General features: G+C 50.1%; 1 protein-coding gene across 2 annotated transcripts in view; it reads right to left on the minus strand.

Annotated features, from left to right (window-relative positions):
- FBXO21 (F-box protein 21) overlaps positions 1 to 21,796 on the minus strand; it is a 44,855-nt gene that overhangs the window by 12,863 nt on the left and 10,196 nt on the right. For both annotated transcript variants that reach the window (XM_002719805.6, XM_002719806.6), the window contains exons 4-9: positions 20,821 to 20,942; positions 17,767 to 17,913; positions 17,353 to 17,489; positions 16,040 to 16,176; positions 9,104 to 9,283; positions 7,349 to 7,481 (exon numbers count right to left, since the gene is read on the minus strand). In XM_002719805.6, coding sequence (XP_002719851.1) covers positions 7,349 to 7,481; positions 9,104 to 9,283; positions 16,040 to 16,176; positions 17,353 to 17,489; positions 17,767 to 17,913; positions 20,821 to 20,942 — 856 coding nt within the window. The remainder of the gene's footprint in view (positions 1 to 7,348; positions 7,482 to 9,103; positions 9,284 to 16,039; positions 16,177 to 17,352; positions 17,490 to 17,766; positions 17,914 to 20,820; positions 20,943 to 21,796) is intronic.

The raw sequence follows: 21,796 nt of genomic DNA on the forward strand, positions 1-21,796 counted from the left end.
CAAATGGATGAACTGGCATCTTCAGGAAGGAAGCCCTGCGCACCGGGGCCCTAGGAGCCTGAGGTCACTCGCAGGATCTGAACTGACAGTGGACCTGGAACTCGGGGCAGGGGGAGATTCCATCCTGCAGCGCTGCCCGGCTCCACTGTCCCATTCTTTCACGGCACACGGCGCCGCCACAGAAACACATGGAATTACTCGGCACTTAGCAGACTCTGGCAAGCTTATCTTTCCAATTCACTGAGTCCAAATTACAGGCTGCTTGGTGGCCATACAACTGGATTCCAGCCGCAGATCTGGAAAACAGGCTGCCTTTACCTCTGAACCAGCATCTTTGCTTATCAAATGACGACCGATCACTTCCCTATCTATTTCCTGGTACACGTGACCCTACCCAAGTATTGTTAAACTAGAGTTTTGTGTGACGTGAAGCTACTGTTACTGCAAAATCAGTCTTGTCTTCCAGGAGAGCGCGGCGTTTCCTGAACACTTTCTCTCCTCTGGGCTTGGCAGCAAGCTCATCGCGTTGGACGCCCCTCAATCCTCTCGACGGTCGGCAGTGCAGTCCCTTCTGATGCCCAGAAGAGGACCCAGGCCTAGCGAAATTAAGTCACTTGTCTGAGGCCAGGAGGTCATGGAGATCTGGAAAGAGGGTGTGGCCTGCATCTCAGCCACCGCCACCCCAGGCAAGAGTAGGGGCATCAAACACAGCAAGTTTGAAACACAAAAATGGACAGAGGGGCATAGCCCCAAGTATCCCAAGCCCAGCTTCAACAAGAGTTGGCTGAGCTGAGAGCCAAACCCCACCATGTGTCCCTCGGGGACACTACAGCACTTCTCCTGCGTGGCTCAGAGCACCCTATCTGAACAATACACCTCTACTGACTGTACTTGGCTGTCCTGTGCAATGGCTGTCCTTGTTGCCCCACTCAGCTCCAGCAGGCTGCTCTGCTACACTCCACATACGCAGCCCCCTCCCAGCAGCCCCTCCGCACAGATAAGGAACACGGCAGAACGCACAATGTGCAGAACACAAGGGAAGGCTTGAGCTGAACTATGGCCAAGGAGATAAGGTTCAGGGTTACTGACCCCTCCTCCCAGGACGTGTGGCGGAGGGTAAAGGGAAGAGGCAGGAACAGAAGACACTGTGATCGGGGCCTGGCGTTTGCCAAGGTCAGGGCTGACAGCTGGACACTGCGCTATCCCAACCAAGTGCTCCGGCCTGGAATCCAAGTGTCCACAGCCTTGGGGGTCGGAGCCCTCACCTCCGCTGCGCCTCTTCTGGGAGCCGGGACTCACTATCTGCAGAGGCAGCAGTCAACACCTGAGGCTTTGCGGGCCACGCGGTCTCTGACTCAACGACTCAGGGCTGCTGCTGAGCTCCAAAGCAGCCCAGCAGGAAGCAAACACACGGCCCTGGCTGCCCCCTCTGCAACGTAGCCACAAATGGGGCAGCTGACCAACCCAGCTCTGCCCCTCCGTGAGGAGGCTCTCTGGACGCTGGCTCTACTTTTTGACGCTCACCTGCCTGTGAGGTCTACTTGTGGGCCTGCCCCTACCCGGCAGCCGTGCCGCAGGCTAAAGAACTGCACTCAGTGTGCTGGTCAGGACACACCCAGCACATGGGCCTGTTCTCCAAATACCAGCTTCTAGAGGGGACGAGTTGTCCCCTTTCTGTAAACTCTGCTTGTCCTCTTTGCTCCTTCATTCATATCTAATCAGGTGTAACACTTCTTAACCACTCATTAGATGGAACAGAATTGAAACACCAGAAATCAATCCAAACATCTACAGCCAACTTATATTTGATCAAGGATCTAAAACTAATTCCTGGAGCAAGGACAGTCTATTCAATAAATGGTGCTGGGAAAACTGGATTTCCACGTGCAGAAGCATGAAGCAAGACCCCTACCTTACACCTTACACAAAAATCCACTCAACGTGGATTAAAGACCTAAATCTACGTCCTGACACCATTAAGTTATTAGAGAACATTGGAGAAACCCTTCAAGATATTGGCACAGGCAAAGAATTTCTGGAAAAGACCCGGGAGGCACAGACAGTCAAAGCCAAAATCAACTATTGGGATTGCATCAAATTGAGAAGTTTCTGTACTGCAAAAGAAACAGGAGAGTGAAGAGACAACCGACAGAATGGGAAAAAATATTTGCAAACTATGCAACAGATAAAGGGTTAATAACCAGAATCTACAAAGAGATCAAGAAACTCCACAAAAACAAAACCAACAACCCACTTAAGAGATGGGCCAAGGACTTCAATAGACGTTTTTCAAAAGAGGAAATCCAAATGGCCAACAGGCACATGAAAAAATGTTCAAGGTCACTAGCAATCAGGGAAATGCAAATCAAAAGCACAATGAGGTTTCACCTCACCCCGGTTAGAATGGCTCACATACAGAAATCTACCAACAACAGATGCTGGCGAGGATGTGGGGAAAAAGGGACACTAACCCACTGTTGGTGGGAATGCAAACTGGTCAAGCCACTATGGAAATCAGTCTGGAGATTCCTCAGAAACCTGAATATAACCCTACCGTTCGACCCAGCCATCCCACTCCTTGGAATTTACCCAAAGGAGTTTAAATTGATAAACAAAAAAGCGGTCTGCACCCTAATGTTTATTGCAGCACAATTCACAATAGCCAAGACCTGGAACCAACCTAAATGCCCATCAATGGTAGACTGGATAAAGAAATTATGGGATATGTATTCTTTAGAGTACTATACCGCAGTAAGAAACAACGAAATCCAGTCATTTGCAACAAAATGGAGGAATCTGGAACACATCATGCTGAGTGAAGTAAGCCAGTCCCAAAGGGACAAATACCATATGTTCTCCCTGATCGGTGACAACTGACTGAACACCAAAAAGGAAACCTCCTGAAGTGAAATGGACACTATGAGAAATGGTGACTTGATCAGCACAGACCTGACTGCTAATGGACAACTTAATACATTATCCCTCTTAGTATTTTTTTTTTTGCCTGTTCTACTTAATATGACTGGTTTAATTCTGTAATTATCACACAGTTATTCTTAAGTGTTGAAAATTAACTGAAATGTGATCTCTGTTAAACATAAGAGTGGGAATAAGAGAGGGAAGAGATGTATAATTTGGGGCATGCTCGGGCTGACTTGCCCCAATTGGTAGAGTTGGAAACATACCAGGGGATTCCAATTCAATCCCATCAAGGTGGCATGTGCCAATGCCATCTCACTATTCCAAGTGATCAATTTCAGTTCACAATTGATCATAATGAAAGGACTAAGAGTCAAAGGGAGCACATAAACAAGTCTAGTATCTGCTAACACCAACCGATAGAATAAATAAAGGGGAGAGTGATCCAACATGGGAAGTGAGATACTCAGCAGACTCATAGAATGGCGGATGTCCTAAATAGCACTCTGGCCTCAGAATCAGCCCTAAAGGCACTCGGATCTGGCTGAAAAGCCCATGAGAGTATTTCAGGCATGGAAAGCCAAGACACTCTGGCAAAAAGATCTCTGTGAGTGAGATCCCAGTGGAAAGAACAGGTCTTCAAAGAGGGAGGTGCCTTTCTCTGAAGGGAGGAGAGAACCTCCACTTTGACTATGACCGTGTCTAAACAAGATAAGAGTCGGAGAACTCAAGGGGCTTCCATAGCCTTGGAAACTCATAACTGGTGCATAGGGAGATTACTGATGCCATAAACAGGAGTGTCAATTTGTAAAGTCAACAACAGGAGTCACTGTGCACTTACTCCTCATGTAGGATCTCTGTCCTTAACGTGCTGTACACTGAGGCTTAATGCTATAACGAGTACTCAAACAGTATATTTCACTTTGTGTTTCTATGGGGGTGCAAACGATTGAAATCTTTACTTAATGTACACTAAACTGATCTTCTGTAAAAAAAAAAAAAGAAAAAAAAAGAAATTATCAATTCCCAACTTGACTCTCACTGGGATTAAACATGACAATAGGTCTGATCTGAATTCATCATCATTTAAAAAAAAAATCATCTATTATTTTTCACTTTATGTTTCTGTGTGGGAGCAAATTGTTGAAATACTTACTTAAGGTATACTAAGCTGATCTTCTGTATATTAAGATAATCGAAAATGAATCTTGATGTGAATGGAAGGGGAGAGGGAGTGGGAAAGGGGAGGGTTGTGGGTGGGAGGGACGGTATGGGGGGGGAAGCCATTGTAACACATGAGTCGTACTTTGGAAATTTATATTCATTAAATAAAAGATAAAAAAAAAAAAAAACCACTCATTAGAAAGAAATTTCTTAGCACCCACAACATCCAGGAACTGTGCCTCCTCAGCACAGGGAATGGCTGCTGCCAGGAGCCGGCAGATGTGGTCCCTGGAAGAAAGGACTGCACCGTGGACTCAGAACAGGCTCCACGGAGGGCAGGCACAGGCAGCTTGGGGGAGGGAACCCGACCTCTGCAGGGTCCAGGGCAGGGGTCTCCCAGGCGGCAGGAGGTCCTGCTGACTCAGCAGACGTGAGCGGGCAGAGGCAGAGGTGGCCTGGCAGACGCACGTGGCGTGCACAGAGGCTACGCCAAGCCTGTGCAGATGGAGGCCGTGGCTGGTGCGGCACACGGCACCAAAGGACACTGCTGAGGCAGCTCAGCTGGGCAGGCAGGGTCAGGCCACTGGAGCCTCGAAGCTGCACCCAAGAGCCAGAACCTGACCTTCAGGGCAGCTGGGGAGCCACTCAGAGGGTCAGAAAGTGAAGGGACACACTGCACGTAACAGCCTGAGGGGCTCAGAGAAGGGAAGGAGATAAGCAGGGGCCTGTGCACTGACCCAGGCTGCAAACAGGCCCTTGTCAACAGCCCATGCCCACCACCTGCAAGAGAGCCAGAGACAGGGCAGCTTGGGGAGAGGAGAGAGTGAGAAAACTCTAGAAGCCACCCTCAGCCTGGAGCCTGGAAAGGACAGAGAGGCCCAGGGGCATGGAGGGAAGGGTGGGGGTGGGGACCCTGCAGTGACCATGAGAGAAAGCAGCAGACGCACCTGTTGCATTCACAGTGTGAGAGAGGGCTGACCTGGCAACCTTGGCCAGAACAGCGGTGCGGAGGAGGAACAGGAGCGGATGCCCTGACGCCCTTGCTCTGGGGAGGAGCCCTGGCGCGAGGCTCTTGTGCAGCTGTGCAGGGAGGAGGGAGAGGAGGAGGCCGCAGGGAGACATGGAGAAGCTGGCACCAAGTGCTCTTTTTCTTCCCACAGCGAGGAGGTCTGGGCAGAAATGCAGACAGGAGGACAGGAGAACTGTGGCCCCAGGTGAAGAGGGGGTCTGGCAGCAGGAAGTGGGAGGGCCCGTCGTGCTTCTTCAGAACCCATCTGGCCTTAGCCGTGACCCCCAGGGGTGAAGCCCTGGAGTGGGTTCTGGGACCACTGGCACTGAGGAACCCCTGGCGCCACCAACACACGCGCAGGAGACCACGGCGAGTGACTCAGCTTCTCAGAGCCTCAGTTTCACATTCAGAAGACAGAAGGACGGCAACAGTCTCAACCCCACAGAGCTGCTGAGCAGAGAAGTGTCTCCAGTGTCTGTGGCTTTACAACTGGCCATGCCACGCTACTTCCATCACCGCCACAAAACCCTGGGTTCCTGCGCCAGGGACCAGGGGCACCTGCACGCCTGTTTCTTTGCTCCTCCTGACTTAATTCCGTGGAAAGCAGGGAAATCTTCAGGGCCTCTCAGCTCGGGAATGTTACCCTTACCTAATACGGTCAAAGCCACCACAACACAGACCTCACGCCCCTGTAGAAATCCTGTCTACACAAGCAGGTGCACGGAGATGGAAACACCTGTGGATACGCACGTGCGTCATACAAGTGCATCTGTACGCGAGCCCTCATCACACTGACCTCTGCAGTATCCCGTCTTCTGCACTCTGAAATTACTCCTCTTCCTCCAAGGTCCACCCGAGCCCTGCCTCTGCAGAGAAACCTTCTCTAATTACACGGGCACCCCCAGGTTTGTCCTCAATGGGGGTCCAAGGTGTCCCTCAGCCAGATCCTCTCTTTACAAAGGGGGAGCTGCGGATGCATGGAGAATGAGACACTGTTCTTTCCTGAGCTCTGCACGAGGGACATCCAAGCACTCCAAGGAAAACCATTCCATGTGCAACAGTCCTGGAACCTGCCTTGGCGACGTGTGCCTGGCAGGAGGGCAATCCTGAGTGTTCGCAGGACGCCAGTGTTGGCAGATGGAGTGAAGGGCCAGGACTGGGATGAGTCTTGGGAGATGGGAACGGGGAGGTGCATGGACAGCATCATGTCGCAGTCTAACCGTGATTTTTACGGTGTGTGTGCGTGTGTGCGTGAACAGCATCACGTCTCAGTCTAACCGTGATTTTTATGGTGTGTGTGTGTGTGTGTGTGAACAGCACCACGTCTCAGTCTAACCGTGATTCATTTACAGGGGATGGGGAGAGGCAGGGGGCATGAACAGCATAGGTTAAGAAGCTTGCTCTGTGGTTCAGAAACCGTCCCGACATTGCTCTACAAGTTTAAGTAAACAGTGGCAGGAATTAGTTACGCGCATCCCGGTATCAAAAATAACAACCAGTCACGGACTCCTGGCGACAGGACTGCAGGCAGGTGAGAAGTCTGCTTTTTCCCCAGCTCTGCTCCCATGGTCACTCAGTGTGGTGGACAGATAGGGTGCCCTGGGCTCTGCAGAAAGATTTCACCAGTGCCCAAAACACAGGCAGGTCCGTTTATGCTGACATCCTTGAGCGTCCCAAATGAAAGCTTCCTAGACAGACAAAGTGGCTCATCACCAGGTGACAGGCACGCAGCCTACTGGGCCGGAACCTGTGCCATGCGCACTGCTCACTCCAGAGCAGCTCTGGCTGTGTGCTGCAGCCTTCGGCAAGTGCCGGCTGCTGGCTGAGGACGGCATTCTAAAGTGAAGCAGACCCAAATGGAACAGCAAAAACAAAACCAACCGGTCCTTTCGAGTCCAGTGTGGGTATTTGGGATGGGCAAGTTTTCACGCTAACAGCAGGGGTGGGGGCTGGGCATTGATGGCTGTGCTCCCCTTGCTGAGTGGGCCACCTGGGGGTGAGTGGCAGGGCACAGCCTAGTGGTTTCAGGTGTTTAAGGGCTGGACACAGAGAACAGGCAACTCCCAGCAGTGGAACCAATTTTTACTTAGAATGAAAGAAGACAGAAAAAAATGTAATTGGTTGGTCAATGGGAGACTCTGAATACATTTGCACTCATTCCCCTTGTAAAGACAAGGATGAACTTGTAAGAGTCGCCTTTCAACCTAGGATTTCCCTCTCTAAGGCAAGGGCAAAATATCAAAGTAAAATAATTACCTTCTCTGGCCAGATTCCCAGGTGGAAGTAGAGCCTGGCCTGCAGGAGCAGCAGCTGCACCTGGTCCGGGTACATCGCCAGGTACAGGTCCAGGGAGTCTCTCAGGAGCTGGTACGACTGGTCAATGCCTTCCCTAGCAGAGAAACACCAGTCTCATCCCGTCTGCTTCTGAACACAAGGCCCACACTTTGAAAATAATTCACACAAATTCCAGATGTTCTTGATTCTGGTACTCCCACTACTCAGCAAACAGTTAACAATGTTCTCAACAAAATACACAAAAAATATAAACTTTGTACCCCATTTTGGTCCTGGACATTAAATTAAATTAAAATCATGAATGTTTGCACTTCAATAACACTGAAATAATTACAAATGGAACTCTGGGGGCCAGTGTGGTGGCACAAGGGTGAAGCGTCTGCTGTGACACTGGCGTCCCATCTGAGAGCAGGAACTCCGGGCCTTGCTGCTCCTTTCTGACTCAGCTCCCTATTCGTGTGCTGCAGAAGGCAGTGGATGATGGCCCAACAGTCTGGGCCCTGCCAGCCACCTGGCAGACCAGGATGGAGTTCCTGGCTTTGGCCTGGCACAGGTCTGGCTAATGTAGACATGGAAGATCTCTTTCTCTCTCTCTCCCCTCTCCATCACTCTTTTTCAAACAAACAAATAAATCTTAAAATGTTTTTTGAACAAAGATTTTTAGGGACAGTGGAACTACTGTGAATGATAAAAATGGTAAAAACACAAGTCACTATGTATGTATCCAAATACACAGATGGACAACAGCAGGAGTGAATCCTAACACAAACCACTGGCTCGGGCTGAGAACATTGTGTCAGGGTGGTTCCCCGACTGTAGCAGATGTATTACTTTGCTGGGGCTACCGGTAGTAGAGAAGTAGGGACAGGAGCCACAACGGGAACTCTGTACTTGCTGTTCAAGTTTGCAGTCAGCCTAAAACTGCTCTAATAAAGTCTGTTAAAAAAAAATCTCATCACCAGGAAGAAAACTATTACTATAACATACAAACTACAGCTTTCAGTCTTCCCGGCAGGACAAATTTCTTTAGATTCAGAAGAAAGATCATTTTATATTTTTGTTCTCCCATCTGAGAGATTAAAAGGTACAAATTAAAAGACGGAAAATTGAGGCCAGCGCTGCGGCATAGGTTAAGCCTCTCCCTAGGGCTCCAGCAGCCCATATGGGCTCTGGTTCTAGTCCCAGCTGCTCTACTTCCAATCCAGCTCCTTGCTGATGGCCTGGGAAAGCAGGAAGGTGGCTCAATTGCTTGGGCCCCTGCACCCATGTGGTAGACCAGGATGAAGTTCCCGACTCCTGGCTTCGGATCATCCCAGCTCCGGCCGTTGTGGTCATTTGGGGAGCGAACCAGCAGATGGAAGACCTCTCTCTCTACCTCACTGTCCTTTTCTCTATGTCTGCCTTTCAAATAAATAAATAAATAAATGCTATAAAGAAAAAAGACAGAAAACGGAACATGAGAACATCCTGTTTCTGAAAACGATCCGAGATCTTCCTGCACTGAAGAATGCTTCTCCAAGTCTCGTGAAGGTCTCGAAGCACAGTCCCTGTGCGCACCAGCTGCAGACAGCTTGCTGTCACGGGGGACAGGCGGAGGTTACAGCCACCACACTCGCCACTCCGTGGGACCACAGGGGTGCTCCCTGCACAGGCTGCTCTGCAGGGCAAGGGGGGCCCTGAAGACACACACCCTGCACACGCTCCGGAAAACCTTACCGCTTCCCCAGGCTCAGCAGGTTCCCCACCATGCGCTGTAGCACCTTCTTCACGTTGACCACACCATACAGCGCCGCGGTCACGTGCTGGCCGATCAGGTATTCACACTCTTTCACTGTCAGCTGCTTGCCTTTCCCAAAGGCGTCGATGTAGATGTAGTCAAAGATGTCCAGGGTTGCCCTGCCGAACGGCCAAACACCAAATGAAATCTCAACTCAACGCCTGACATCCCTATGCTACGCAGCTCAAGTCAGAGACAGAACGTTAACAGCGACACTCCTGCTCACAGCGTCAAGGACCGGTCCGAAGCTTACAGCCTGACGCCCTGTGCAGCCCCTGCTGGGCCCAGACCACAGGACTTGGAAATTAAGAGGCAGCACTGATGGGCAACATCTAACAGAGCTTTTTAGGAAGATAAATCTTACAGCTCCCTGCCAGGAGTATCCATCAGAGTTCTGTAGGGAGACAGGTGTGTGGAATGCCCGAGGGAGTTCATTAATTCTGCACACTCGCGGTAGCTAACTGTCTATGCATCCTGGGCCCTAAAGGGTCTGATTAAAGTTACAGCCCCTCACACCAGGCTTCAGTCCTTGGCTCTGCTGACAAGCAGGGAAGTCTGAGGCCTGCTGAGCCCAACACCGCCTCAGGCGGGCACCCTGTGCTGTGGCCCTGCACTGCGTCAGGCTGTTCCTCCTCGGGACCTGTCCCGGGGGTCTGGCCCATGCTGAGTGGAGCAGTGAGCAGGACACAGGTTCTAGTGCACTGCCAAGGGTGCCCCGCGGGGCTCATAGAGGCATTCAGGTGGCTTTGTTTCCGGGATACTTGTGCTTCCTGTGAGCAGCTGTTTCACTGTGATCTTCACATAAGATTTCCTCTTTGGCCCCCAAATGCCTAGTTGGATCTCTTCCTTGAGTTGTATAAATAGCCCAGCTCTTGCCATGTTGTAGGGTATATATAAATATTCCAGAAACAAAGAATTCCTCGATATTTTTATGAGGCTAGAACCACATGAAAAACATAAATTTACAGGTCAAGGTCATTTATGAGCATAAATGCAAAAAAAATCCCATAAAAAATGTGAACAAACCTAATACAGCAATGTCCTTTAAAAATTAAAATCAGACTTTTGGGTGAACACTGTGACATAGTGGATTTAGCTGCTACTTGGGACACCCACATTCCTTATCAGTGCCAGTTTGAGTCCTGGGCACACCACTTCCAATCCAGCTTCTTGCCAATGTACCTGGGGGGCAGCAGATGGTCAAGTGCTTGGGTCCCTGTCACCCACCTGGGAGACTCAGATGAGATTCCTGGCTGCTGCCTTCAGCCTGGACCACCCCTAGTTATTATGGACATTTGGGGAATGAACTGGCAGATGGAGGGAGGATTTCTCTTTATCTATACACATATATCCATCTATCTTTCTGTCTCTCTGCTTTTCAAATAAAATAAATCATTTTTGGAGCCGGTGCAGTGGCGTGGAGGGTGAGGCTGCTGCCTGCATCCCTTATGGGCGCCGGTTCGAGTCCCAGTTGCTCCGCTTCTGATCCAGCTCTCTGCTATGGCCTGGGAAAGCAGTGGAAGATGGCCCAAGTCCTCGGACCCCTGTACCCGCTTGGGAGACCTGGAAGAAGCTCCTGGCTTCAGATCAGTGCAGCTTCGGCCATTGCAGCAAATTGGGGAATGACCCAGCAGATGGAGGACCTCTCTCTCTCTCTGCCTCTGCCTCTCTGTAACTCTGCCTTTCAAACAAATAAATAAATCTTTAAAAAAAAATCATTAAGGGGCTGGCACTGTGGCACAGTGGGTAAACGCCCTGGCCTGAGGCGCCAGCATCCCATATGGGCACTGGTTCAAGACCCATCTGCTCCACTTCCAATCCAGCTCTCTGCTGTGGCCTGGGAAAGCAGGGGAGGATGGCCCAGGTCCTTGGGCTCCTGCACCCGTTTGGGAGACCCAGAGGAGGCTCTTGGCTTCGGATCGGCACAGCTCCGGCCGTTGCAGCCATCTGGGGAGTGAACCAGCGGATGGAAGACCTCTCTCTCTCTGCCTCTCCTCTCTCCATATAACTCTTTCAAATAAATAAATCTTTAAAAAAATCATTAAAACAGTAAAGTTAAGATATAGATGTACACTAAGAATGCCAGCAGAGCTGAACATTAAGAAATCTATTTCTACCCATTCACACTAAAGAGAAAATTCCCTTGATCACATCAGCAGACACACAGAAGACATAAAAAATACATAATACCTAGTTAATAGTGAAACTTCTAGCAAGCTAAGATTTTAAAAGGCAGCTTTCAGGGCCAGTGTTGTGGCGTAGTGGATAAAGCCACCGCCTGCAGGTCTGGCATCCCATGTGGGCACCAGTTCAAGTCTTGGCTGTTTCATTTCCAATCCAGCTCTCTTCAATGGCCTGGGAATGCAGAAGATGGCCCAAGTCCTTGGGCCCCTGCACCTGCGTAGGAGACTTGGAGGAAGCTCCTGGCTCCTGGCTTCGGATCAGTGCAGCTCCAGCCATTGCAGCCAACTGGAAAGTAAACTAGCTGATGGAAGACCTCTCTCTCTCTCTCTCTCTCTCTCTCTCTCTCTCTCTCTCTGTGAAACTCTTTCAAATAAATAAATCAATCTTAAAAAAAAAAAAAGGGCAGCTTTCCTAATTGTAACAAAAGGTTAATATGCTTGCTGATGAAACTGTAAAAGCATTCCATTGAACACCGTATCCAAGGCAAGGGTACTGGCTATCACTGTTTCTATTCAACTCTGTACAAAATAATCTAAGTAACAGAGCAGATAAGAAAAAGAAACAATATTAAAGGCTACAAAAAGAAACAAAACTGCTACTATTCACAGACACTATGAATACCTATATAGAAATGCAAAGGCTGACAAATTATTAGCACTAATAATTTATTCAGTAAAGACACTGAGTATCAGACCTCTGTAAGTACCAACCACAGCCCTGCACAACATCAACACTTAGAATACAAAAAATTACTGTTAGGTAGGAAGTCAGACATGAGCTTGTGTGTGTGTGTGTGTGTGTGTGTGACAAAGGACTAAAGAAAAGACATCTATGTCTAGCATATACATCTGCATCTCAAAGTCATCCCGATAATGTTTCAGGGGCAGCCCAGTATTCGCATCCTGCCCTGCCCCCTTCTACCCGATAACCTGCCCGGGGGTGGGGGGGTGTCCCGCCCCTTCTGCCTGACAATATTCCACAATCTTCCAGATGCAGCCCAGTATCTGCATTTCAAATACCCTTCTCCCGATCCTAATTCTCCAGGGGGTCTTGCTCACCCTTCCTCTAAACTCAGGATGGCGCCAGCTAGCCTTCCTCCTGTCTGATACCTTCAGGAGAAAACTCAGATAGGAGCTTCTTAATATTTACATCCATAAAATCCTTTGTTTCAGGAGGAAATGTGTGAAGACCCAAAACCCCAGCCTAAATGTAGACTGGGCGCTCTCTCTCAGGTTCTGCCTGGAGAGGTGCCCATCCGTTCTTATAGATGTCCTTTCCCTAATAAACTTTGTTACTTTACTTTCCACTACTCTGCCTCACGCCTGAATTACTTTACTTTCCACTACTCTGTCTCATGCCTGAATTCTTTATTGCGCGAAGACAAGAACCTTGCCATTCACCGGTAACATTACTGCTTATAAATAGTACAAAAATTTTAGGTGCTTAAGGATAAATCTGACAACACATTAGCTCAAAAGCTCAAAGGATGAAATCTTTTTAAGGACATTAATGATCACTTACATAAGTAGAGAGAGGACCATGTTCACAGACAGACTCAACAGTGGCACACTAACCATGCTCCCCATATTAATGCAGGCATCTCATCCAGCCAGCATCCACACAGGGTCGTAAGGAACCCGATACCCGACTCTCTACACAGAAAAGAAAAGCTAAGAGCCAAGGCAATTTGGAGGAGTTTGATGGGGGTCTCATTCTAGTGGATATTGGGGCTAATCATAAAGTCACAGCAAATGAGACCACATCGCCTTTGTGCAGGGCCCAGAGCGAGCAGTCTTGGGGGGGGGGGGGGGCAGCGCACCTTTCCATCACCCGCCCCAGGGTACTCACAAATTATCTGTCATTTGCATTATAGTGTACATGCATCGTGGCCTAAGGGAAAATGATCCTGCTAAAAAGATAGCAAACCCTCCCTTTAGCAGTGGTAAATAATAGGGCAAACTGTGTTTTAAATGCTTTCTATTACACAGAATTCCTTGGTAGGTCATTACATAGGCATTTAAGAATATTTTAGAAATATGGGAGAGCTTCAAAAAGTTTGTGGAAAATTTGCATTCTATTTAAATTCCATTCTGCCATGAACTTTCTGAAGCCTCTTGTATTTGGAGAGATTGGTTATCTGGGGGAAGGGAATGGCTAAAATACGATTTTTTAAATTTAAAATAAGGAAAATGGGTGCCTACAGCCCACATGCAGCCATTGAGGACATCTTCAGGAACACACGTTTGGGACGGAAGGGCATCCTGTACGGTCACTTAGGAAGCACACACGTGGCTCGGGATGAATGAGCGCTGGTGGATGCCATGGCAGGAGTGAGAGGACGCAGGAGGGAGGGACCCCGGGGCTCCCACCACACCTACCTGGCCCACGAAGACAAGCTTATCTGAGCACAGAAACCTTAGAAACCCACACACAGTTTTTCCTAACATACATTTTCCATGAAATATCTTTTAAAAATTTTATTTATTTGTTAGAGGCAAGGAGAGAGAGAGAGAGAGAGAGACCTCCCATTTTTTGATTCACTCCCAGATGCCCAAAGCAGCCAGGGCTGGGCCAAAGCAAAGGCCGGCAACTCAGTCTCCACCCCCAGCTCCATGTGGGTGGCAGGGACCCAACTACTTGAGCCGTCACCTCTGCCTCCCAGGGTGCACACTAGCAGCAAGCTGGAGTCAGGAGTCAGAGGCAGCTATCAAATCCAAGTACTCTGATACAGGACGTGGTGTCTTAACTGACTTCCTACTCAATAAACAAAGTGCTCACTCCTCCATGAACCTGCATCCCATATGGGCACTGGTTCAAGTCCTAGCTTCTCCACTTCCAATCCAGCTCCCTGATGGTGCGCCTGAGAAGGCAGTGGAGGATGGTCCAAGTGGTTGGGCCCATGCACCCACGTGGGAGACCCAGAAGAAGCTCTTGGCTCCTGGCTTTAGTCTGGTCCAGCCTCAGCCGTTGCAGCCATTTGGCAAATGAAACAGCAGATGCAGGATCTCCCTCTCCCTGTCTCTTTGTCTCACTGTAACTCTGCCATTGAAATAAATACACAGATCTTCTTACAAAGTTTGTTCAGTTTGTTTATGTATTTCTTCATTCATTTATTTGAAAGGCAGAGAGATCTTCCATTCCACTGGCTCACTCCCCAAATGCCACCAAAAGCCAGGGCTGAGCCGGGAATTCCAACTGGGTTTTCCACATGGATGGCAGGGACTGAAGACCTTGAGCCATCGCTTGCTGCTTCCCAGGGTGTGCAGCACTGGAAGTGAGGCAGCTGGGACTCAATCCAAGCACTCTGACATGGGAGGCAAGCATCCTCAAACAGCCTCTCCGTGAACTTTTCGAAGACTCCTGTGTGCATGAATTTCAAATTTTTTTGCACTAAAACACTTATCTATTAATTCCATTTCCATGAACTTTTTGAAGTATCCTCATACAATGTTTCATTTCCCAAACTAGGAGGCAGACGTACAGACACCACCTGTCGTTTTCTATGTGGCATCAGACACCCTGCCAGGCATGGAAAACACTGGGTGATCTCACTGAACTGTCTGAGCGACTTTATGGAAACCACTGATCCTGTTCTCCAGAGGAGGAACATGAGGCGCAGGGGAAGCAGGGCCTGACCTCCCAGCTTGAGGACGGTCAACTGAACTGTTCACAGACTCACCACAGCATCTCAGAGCTCATCACCAGGAAACAGCTCAAAGAACGGGATCCAAGTACGTACCTGCTACCTTCTTTCTCTGAATAGCTGATTCAATGAAAAGAAACTTCTACCTTTCTGACGGAAATACTTAGCTTAGAAAAGCTACACTATACCTGAGAAAAGCTAGACTGTAACTGGAAAGGAGCTTTCTGCCTGACAGGACACCAGGAGCCAGTGCTGTGGCACAGCAGGTTAAGCCTCTGCCTGCAGTGCCTGCATCCCATATGGGCTCCGGTTCGAGACCTGGCTGTTCCACTTCCGATCCAGCTCTCTGCTAGGGACTGGGAAAGCAGTAGAAGATGGCCCAGCCGTTTGGGCCCCTGCACCCACGTGGGAGACCCGGAAGGAGCTTTGGATCGGCGCAGCTCCAGCCGTTGCAATCATTTGGGGAATGAACCAGTGGATGGAAGACCTTTCTGTCTCTCCCTCTCACTGTAACTCTACCTCTCAAATAAATAAAATCTTAAAAAAAAACAAACAAACAAACCAGAACTCATTAACTAATGCTCTAAGTTTCACATCAGTCACCAACCTTGCCTAAGGTGAACTTGGTTCCCGTTTTCTCTCTTGGACATGTGTGTGGGAGGGAGCAAAGATTTTACAAAGAACGGGAAGAACTTGAGATTCTTTGATCCGATCTGCTTTGGAACCAAGGGACCTGCAGAGTCACACACTCTGAAGTCCTAGTCCTGCGTTCTTTCAGTTAAACTTCTAATTGGGAATTAACTGTAGATTCGTGGGCAGTTGTAGGAACGCACAAAGATCCAGGGTGCCCCTCACCCCGTCTCCCCTCACGGCAACACCCATGTCGCTCCAGTACAGTGTCACACCCAAACACTGACACCCACATAGGCAAGACCCAGCACAGTGCCATCCCCACCCCTGTCCAGCCTGTAACCTGTCCACGCACGCCTAACCCAGCCTTGTCTGGGCACCCCAGGACCGAGCCCTCAGGACCACACAGATGTCTTACCCTTCGGCGCCTTGGCACCACCTTAATAAGAAGTGACTTGGGAAGTTGACCGGTTCCAGTGGGACTCCCAGCTGCCGGGCAATTGTCAGGTAGAGCAGAGACATGCTGATCGGGATTCCTGTTCTGCGGATCAGAACCTAAAGAGGGGAAAACGCTTTGAGTTCGCAGAGCTGAAAGGCCCTTCTCGCCCTTTCCAAGCGCACTCTTACCTACTGTGGTCCAGGCAAGGTGCTCATCTCTGAGGCTTAAGGAAAGGAATATTTTATTGATTTAGATCCAGAGCCAACAAACTACACCCCCTGGGCCACATCCAGCCCAGCATTGCTTCTGTACAGTCTGCACAAAAGGAGTTTTATTCTTCTTATGCTTGAAAAAGCAATCAAAGGAGTGCTATTTTGTGACAAGAAAATCAACATCCATATAAAGTTTGCTGGAACACAGCCAGGCTCTTTGTTCCTTTGTATCGCCTGTGCCTCCTCACACACCACAGAGCCAGAACACCTCACTGCACGGCCCTGCACAGGGAGAGCGAGCCAAGCCCTGCTTTGCCCCTCCTTCTTCCAGGAAGCACTGAAGACCATTTGAGAAGCCTGTTAGAGACGACAAAACAAAGCCAAAGTAGCAGACAGAGCCACAGAACAGATCCCGACACAAAGCCACGTGGGACGCAAATGCAAAGTGAAGGATCCAAGACGTGGCAACTGGATGCAGCCAGACTCCAGCCTTCTTCCCACTGCGCCAGCAGCCAGGGGAAGCAGAGCCCCGATCAGGTTCACGGTCGGTATGCCCAGGACATAAACAGACCAAGCTGACTCAGGAAACATCTCCTGCTGGTCAGGAACTTACCTCAAGGGACTGCAGACAAAGTACATGCCACAGCGAAACGGTTAAAACCCACAGAAGTGTCCTTGCAGAGGAGGGAGAAGTGAGTTTCACTGTGCACTCAGAGACGGAAAGGACAGCGCTGGTCCTAAGACACGTGCAGCCCACCACCGATGAGCTTACAGATGCACAGCTGCCCCCACTATCCTCGGGCGACTGGCTGTAGGACCTCCCAAGTGTCTCAAAGCCCAAGGCTGCCCAAGTGCCTCATATAAAACAGCACACGATAGCTATGCACACCCTGCTTTAAGCCTTTTTCTCTGATTCTTTATGGCAGCTAATGTGAGGGCCACAGTTGTTACACTGTACCACATACAGAACACTGACAACAATTCAGTACAGACACCGTTACTATTTTTTCCTGATTATTTTCGACGTGTAGTTGGTTGAATACATGGACACAGTATTGTTTTGCTTACACCCGTACATACCTGGTGCATGTATAAGTTCAGGGCGTTGTAGTAATCCATTCGATTCCCCTTGAACTTCAGCTGGTCATATAGGACATAGTTCATGGCATCCAGCACCTGGCTCTGGAGCTCTATTTCCATGATCATGGGGGACTCACCTGAAACACAAAGCCCTACTCTGGGACACAAGCACAGACAAGGCATGACCAGTACCCCTAGGGACCCCTGACACCCCAGATACGGGCAACCGCCTAGCCACTCCCATGCTGTCCTGTCAGTGGCTCTAGCAGGCAGAGGAGACAGTGTTGGGTCTCCAACACCTGCAGTGAACAAGTGCTCGTCACATCACAGGAGCACACTGCCACGCTTCCCGGACGGCCCTACTCCTCCGGGTTTTCTTTTGCAAGTACAGCCAGGTCCAAAGTGATTCCACACCTGCCTTGAAGGCCAAGCTGGGGTGGCGACTGTTGATGCCCCGGAGGGTTTTGCAGACAAGCTCCACGATGCTGTCGATCTGGGCCTGGATGTCTTTGAGGCTGATGTCAGACAGCGGATTGCAGTACTGGTCGATATACACGGCGCCTGGGGAACAAGAGGCACGGAGTAAATCTCACTTCCACCTTGTTGGGAACTAGCTTGTCACCGGATCCCAGACACCCTGGGCCGTGGCTTTCACACCAGCCCTGCAGAAGCTTCCACCTTGGACGCCAGGCCTCGCCGCTGACACACTAAGGAGGAGGAACAAACAGTCTTAACAAAGGAGACTGCACATCACTTCCGCCTCCCCAGTAATCCAAACCTTTCTCAGAGGTCATGGACTCCAAACACTGTGTGCTACATGGCACGCTCCCATTTCTTATTACAGTGAGGTAGAGTTTGACAGGTAGAGTTAGACAGTGAGAGGGAAAGACAGAGAGAAAGGTCTTCCTTCCGTTGGTTCACCCCCAAAATGGCCACTATAGCCGGCGCTGTGCCAATCCAAAGCCTGGAGCCAGGTGCTTCCTCCCGGTCTCCCACATGGGTGCAGGGCCCAAGCACTTGGGCCATCCTCCACTGCCTTCCCAGGCCACGGCAGAGAGCTGGACTGGAAGAGGAGCAACTGGGACAGAACCCGGCGCCCCAAACGGGACTAGAACCCGGGGTGCCGGCGCCACAGGCAGATGATTAGCCAAGAGAGCCACGGCGCCGGCCCTCAAGTCATCTTTAAGTCAGGAGATCTCAGACCAGCTCAGGGTCCTGATTCCCCTGTAATGCTCCAAGGAAGTGACAGCACTTGAACGGGCATCAGGAGACCAACACCATTCAAAAGGCTGCCATAGCCTAGGCAGCTCACGTCAAGAGCCTCACGTGATGTACACTGACGTCGTACGTAAGAGCGGTAATTGTTACACTAACAACAGGAGTCACCGTGCACTAACTTCCCCTGTGGGACCTCTGTCCTCAGAGTTGTGTTATAATTATGTCTAAGTGCTCACAAAAGAGGCTTCATTCTTGGGTGCTTCTTTAAAGTTAATTAAGTTTCTAAGAAGAAAAAGTGAAATTAACTTCAAGATGCAATGATTGAACAGCCCTTGTCTCGACTGTTGAACAGGTTTTTTTTTTTCATTTTTCATGCAAATTGTTGAACTCTTAGTATAAAGTTGGTCTTCTGTATATAAAGTTAATCAAAAATGGATCTCAGTGGAGACTGGGACTGGGAATGGGAGAGAAAGGAGGAGGAGGGGTAGGAGTGGAGCTGGGAAGAATACTATATTCCTTAAGTTGTACTCATGAAATGCATGAAGTTTGTATTCCTTAAATAAAAGGTTTCTTTGGGGAAAAAAGAAAAAAAAGAGACCCACACCCCAGTCCTAGTGCTGCCACTGGCCAAGGACTGGCTCCTGGGCCTCCGTGGGGCTGCCTCCACTTGCGGGCTCAAGGAGTCCATGCTGCACTGCTGTGAGGTCAGCTCCACCCAAGGCTACAGCCCCTACCCCGCTTCAAAGGTACTGGCTCTGTACTAGCGAGTCACCAAGGACAGAACGCTGGCACCAACGGCCACTCAGCGACTTGAAAGCCCTTGTGTGGTTTCCCAACATCTATCTACAGTACTCATTGGGTGTGTTGTTTCAAAATAATAAATTTTAAAAATATGAACACAAATTTGCTTTCATACACAGATACAGGAAATAGTGCTTATCAAACACTTCTTGACTGTGAAATAAACACAAGGAAGGGTGACTCCCAACTCCAGTGCACAGGAGAGAGTAAGGGTGGAGAGGCAGAGATTTTAAGCAATGCAAACAGATCTCCCTGGTACTGGGCTCACACGTGCACTGGCCCTGCATGGTGCAGAGTGAGCACGCCACACCACGGGTCTCACAAGGGACAGAGGAACTGAGTGAGTAGTGGGAGAGAGAGACACAGAACGTTTACTGTGAAACACCACGGCAGTAGCTCGGGGGGGTTCCATCTACAACCAGCTGGTCAGGACGTGATGGAGGTGAGAGTGCAGCTGAGCCCTGGAGGGTGCGTGGGCTTTTCAAGAGGGAATTAGAAGAGGGATCCCACAAACGTGGTGAGCTTATGGGGCATCTGTGAGGACAGTGGCCTGGCTGAGGCAAAGGGAACACTCTGTAAAGTACCGGGAAGCATTGGGAGCTAGGCAGAGGACCAGGTTTTTACGGGCACTGAAAAGTAGGTAGAAATGTTCAATAGAAAGTCAGCTGTCCGTGCTGCCGGCTTCACTCCCCCGGAGCAGGGACAGGCTGGTTTCAGGCTGGATGGGTGTGGGCGTGCTACAGGCTGAGGGCGGGAGAGGGGGACGGGTTCAGGGAGGTGAGGACGACTGAGAGCGATGCTGCCGGGAGCTGCGGTGCCCACGAGAACAGACGCAGAGGGACAAGACTATGAGAAACCAGGAGAGGGCAAAACAGCCTCGAACCAGGGAAACCACTGGAGCAGGGAGTGAGCGTGAACAAACTGTATTTCATAACCACGATTTATGAGTGTTTATGTAACATGCCAGGAATTAAAAATAGTTTTTAAAAAACGAAGTCACACTTTGTTTCCACTCGACTTAATGAGAACACAAGGCTACTCCCTTCACCTTGCTGTCCGCTGGCTTCTCTCTCCTCACTGAACACGCTGTCCTCAGCGGGCTCCGCCCACAGCCCAAGGGCCTTGTTTGTGGTCACATGGACACTAAGTGGAGACATCTGCCCCTGACGTGGAAATGATGGAGAGCTCAGGATGGCAGGCCCACGGCACTCGCTCACCCAGTGCTCCCCGACTCTGACCCAACTGTGCATCTTTGAAAGGCCCTGTCTCCCTAGCTGGCAGCTTCACTCTGCCAAAATCTCCACTCCACATTCCCCAGCCCGCCCCTTCCCTGTCACACCGTGTCCCTGGCTTGCTTCGCATCCGCCATCAGTGGGGAGTCTTCCCCGGGGACTGCTCTTCAAGCCCACTCCTCCACCGTGGGAACACTGGGAATGGGGAAAGACCCACCTTCAAGGTATGATTCATAGTCGTCGGGCTGCTGAAGGAAGGCCTTCAGATTGTTTAAGATTTTCTGTTGCCGCAGGTAATAAAGAATTTTCTTTGCGTAGTATTTCCAGGTCAAAGCTTTCCTGGGAAAAAATAAACGTAAACTAGTCGATAAGAATTAAGACTTTACAATCTCACATTGGGGCCAGTGCTGTGGTGTAGCGGATAAAGCCACCACTTGCAGTGCCGGCATCTCACAGGGGCGCCGGTTCGAGTCCTGGCTGCTCCATTTCCGATCCAGCGCTCTGCTATGGCCTGGGATAGCAGTGGAAGATGACCGGAGTCCTTGAGCCCCTGCACCCACATGGGAGACCTGGAAGAAGCTCCTGGCTCCTAGTTTCGGATCAGCGCAGCTCCGGCCTTGTGGCCAACTGGGGAGTGAACCAGCGGATGGAAGACCTCTCTCTCTCTGCCTCTCCTCTGTGTAACTCGGACTTTCAAGTAAATAATAAAGCTTAAAAATAAACAAAAGCTTCACTTAGCTGCTCTTCACTCACACCAGTCATAATCACAGCGTGCGGAACAGACGCGGTTCACGGTGCTGGGCTCAGCGTCAGGGCAGTTGCGGCCCAGCGGTGGCCTCTGCGTCCACACCAGCACCAGCCTGCACTGCTGAGATCTGAGCGGCGGTCCTGGCTCTGGCCTCAGGTCGGCTCGCCCATCCTCAGGAGGCAAAGGAAGAGGTGTACAAGTAGCCGAGGCCGAGGCGCACCTCTGCAGGACACGGGGCAGCAGCCCTGCTCCTCACACGCGCCGCCGCTGCCGGCTCGCCCAGCTCAGGTCAGGTACTACCTGTTCACACCGACAAGCCCAGTTCATTTTTGCTTTTTAAAAAATTTATTTGAAAGGCAGAGTTACAGAGAGGCAGAGTCAGAGGAGAGAAGTCTTCATTCCCCAAATGGCCGAAATAGCCAGGGCTGGGATGATTTGAAGCCAG

The sequence above is a fragment of the Oryctolagus cuniculus genome, chromosome 21 (genome assembly GCF_051225735.1).
Source record: "Oryctolagus cuniculus isolate XC-2025 breed Fujian yellow rabbit chromosome 21, ASM5122573v1, whole genome shotgun sequence".
NCBI lineage: Eukaryota > Metazoa > Chordata > Mammalia > Lagomorpha > Leporidae > Oryctolagus > Oryctolagus cuniculus.